We start from the raw sequence: 2,173 nt of genomic DNA, 5'->3' as shown, positions 1-2,173 counted from the left end.
TCCATCCTCCCGCAGCGCCGCAGGCTTCTGCTCTGGCAGTCCTGAGTCCCCCCAGACCCGTCCTCGCCAGAGCCCGTCCCACAGGTTTTCCGTACGTTCGGAGCTGGTGGCTGGAAAAGCTGGTGGCGTTCTGCAGGCTGGGCTGGGTGACCCTGGGGACACACACCGCTGGCAGAAGGACCTTCACGGCCCCACTGGGCAGTGTCTGCAGCTCAGAGGAGGTGCTGATGCAGATGGAGATGCTTTCCAGGGGAGGAATCACACCCAGGTTAGCCACAAAAACAATCCTTTCCAAGTCCTCATCCATCATGATCCTCCCTGCAGAAATAGGACCACACCAGGGTGTCACAGCCCTGGAAAATGCTCCTCCCCAGGCCTTCTGTGACCACCCCAGCCCTGGATAAAATGCCCAAACCAGCCCTCACTGCACACACCAGCGTTCCCCTAAAGAGCCTCAGCCCTCTGCACCACTCCTTCAGCTGCCCAGAAGCAACAGTGCTACCCAGAAGGGATGACACTCCTGCTTTCTGCAGCACCGTAGGGACACGTGCACCACAAGCCAAGGCTCAGCCTTTCAAAAAGAGCCCTCTCAATGCCAGGGCATACAACAGCCAGCCACCCTCCCACTCCTCCTCCCCTGCTTCTCTTCACCACGTTCACTAAAACGCTCCCCCGACCCCCTCACCACTTCCATCACGAGCTCTTCTGTCAGGGAGGCTGCAACCGTCGAAATATGCATCATCTATCTTGGCTTTGTCTTTGATCTGCGCTGTGACGGCACGCCGGGACACGGCCGCCTCAAACCCGACAACAGCGGTGCGCTCATCCAAGGGGTAGATGAAGAGACCTGTGAGCCAGAAAGTTTTTTTAGCAACACCAAGCACTCGCTCGGACCCACCAGCCGAGACCGCACCAGGGAAGCTCCCTCTGGGCACTTCCCTTGCGTGCTCCTGGGATTTTTCACACTTAAAATATTGGAGCCCTGGACTGTGAAGGCTATGACTGAGGCCTCTCAAAGGTTGGAGGCATGGACAGAAACCCAGTGCTGTGAAATCCCTGGTTCTAAAGCTCCTGTAGTAGCTTTTCACCCCTTGGAACTTGCCTTCAAAAGCCTGGGCTTCTGGGTTGCGGTAGGTGAGCAAGGCTGTCATTCCAAAGGCGTAGCCGCTGACGCACGACGTCACCTCCGATGCGGTGAGCGGGAGCGGGGCGCAGGTTTTGCAGTTAATCAGCCCTGGCATCTCTCTGGGGGGGCTCTCGGTGACAGTGGGGTCACCCACAGCGAGCTGGAAGGGCGAGAACAAAAGAGGAGCCCTGAGTGCCCAACACCCCTCTGTGCCCCTGCCACCTCGTTTCGGCTTCTGCAGCCCTGAGGACAGAAAGATGACGGGATGAGACCTGGGTTTGACAGCAGAGATGGGGATAGCAACAAGACCCTGGTGGGGGAAGACACAAGGCAAGGACTTGTCCCAAATCCCCGCTGGTGCAAGAGGCAAGGGCCAGATAAAACGCCGGAGGTCGACATGGTAGTGTTAGATCACGCATCTCACCAGCTCCCACACCCACCTGCTGCTTGGGTCTGGGCAGAACGGGCTAACACCTCGGTTTTGCCCTCATGCTTCTCATTACCCTCCAAACCGACGTGTTTCTCTGGGATAAGTCCACGATCCTGAGAGTTTTCCTTTAGTTTGCAGGAAGAAGGAGCAGGCAGGCAGAGCCAGGCATCCTCCCCACCCTCCCGCACCCTTGCCCGCCGCTGAGTGTTGGGGAGGTGGTGGCTCTGTCGACCCCGCAGATCCAGATCCTCTCTGCCAAGGCTGACTCATCCCTCCGCTTTGCTTAGCCGAGACATTCAGATGCAAAGTGGATACATCTGCCAATTACACTTCAACTCTTTCTCCCGGAGCAGGTTTCCCTCTGTTCCAGCTCATCTCCTCCAAGACTGAGGGTTTCAAAAGATTTTGACCTTTGAGGTAGCTCTCGGGCCACGTTCAGCTCCCCTGGGGCATCAGGAGAAGTTGCTAGGCAGCCGTTCTCCCTGGCTGGCTCTGCAAGGCTTTACGCAATGATTTACAAGGCCCAGAAGGAGCTGGCAGTGGTGAAATACATCAGTTTCTCATTTCCTAGCGGTTCTGCGTTAGTAAAATCACCTTTACATGCAAATGCCACAGTG

At 56.9% G+C, this 2,173-nt stretch overlaps 1 protein-coding gene across 1 annotated transcript in view; it reads right to left on the bottom strand.

Annotated features, from left to right (window-relative positions):
* The window catches only part of LOC104274511 (von Willebrand factor A domain-containing protein 5B1-like), a gene marked incomplete at its 3' end in the record, with an annotated part of 13,487 nt that extends 12,246 nt beyond the window's left edge, over positions 1-1,241 (bottom strand). The window contains 3 exon segments of the mRNA XM_009870161.1: positions 145-318; positions 686-847; positions 1,103-1,241. Coding sequence (XP_009868463.1) covers positions 145-318; positions 686-847; positions 1,103-1,241 — 475 coding nt within the window.
* Between the last annotated feature and the right edge of the window lie 932 nt (positions 1,242-2,173).

This window comes from Apaloderma vittatum, unplaced genomic scaffold (assembly GCF_000703405.1).
Source record: "Apaloderma vittatum isolate BGI_N311 unplaced genomic scaffold, ASM70340v1 scaffold30245, whole genome shotgun sequence".
Taxonomy (NCBI): domain Eukaryota; kingdom Metazoa; phylum Chordata; class Aves; order Trogoniformes; family Trogonidae; genus Apaloderma; species Apaloderma vittatum.
This window is presented reverse-complemented; position numbering and strand designations above follow the sequence as displayed.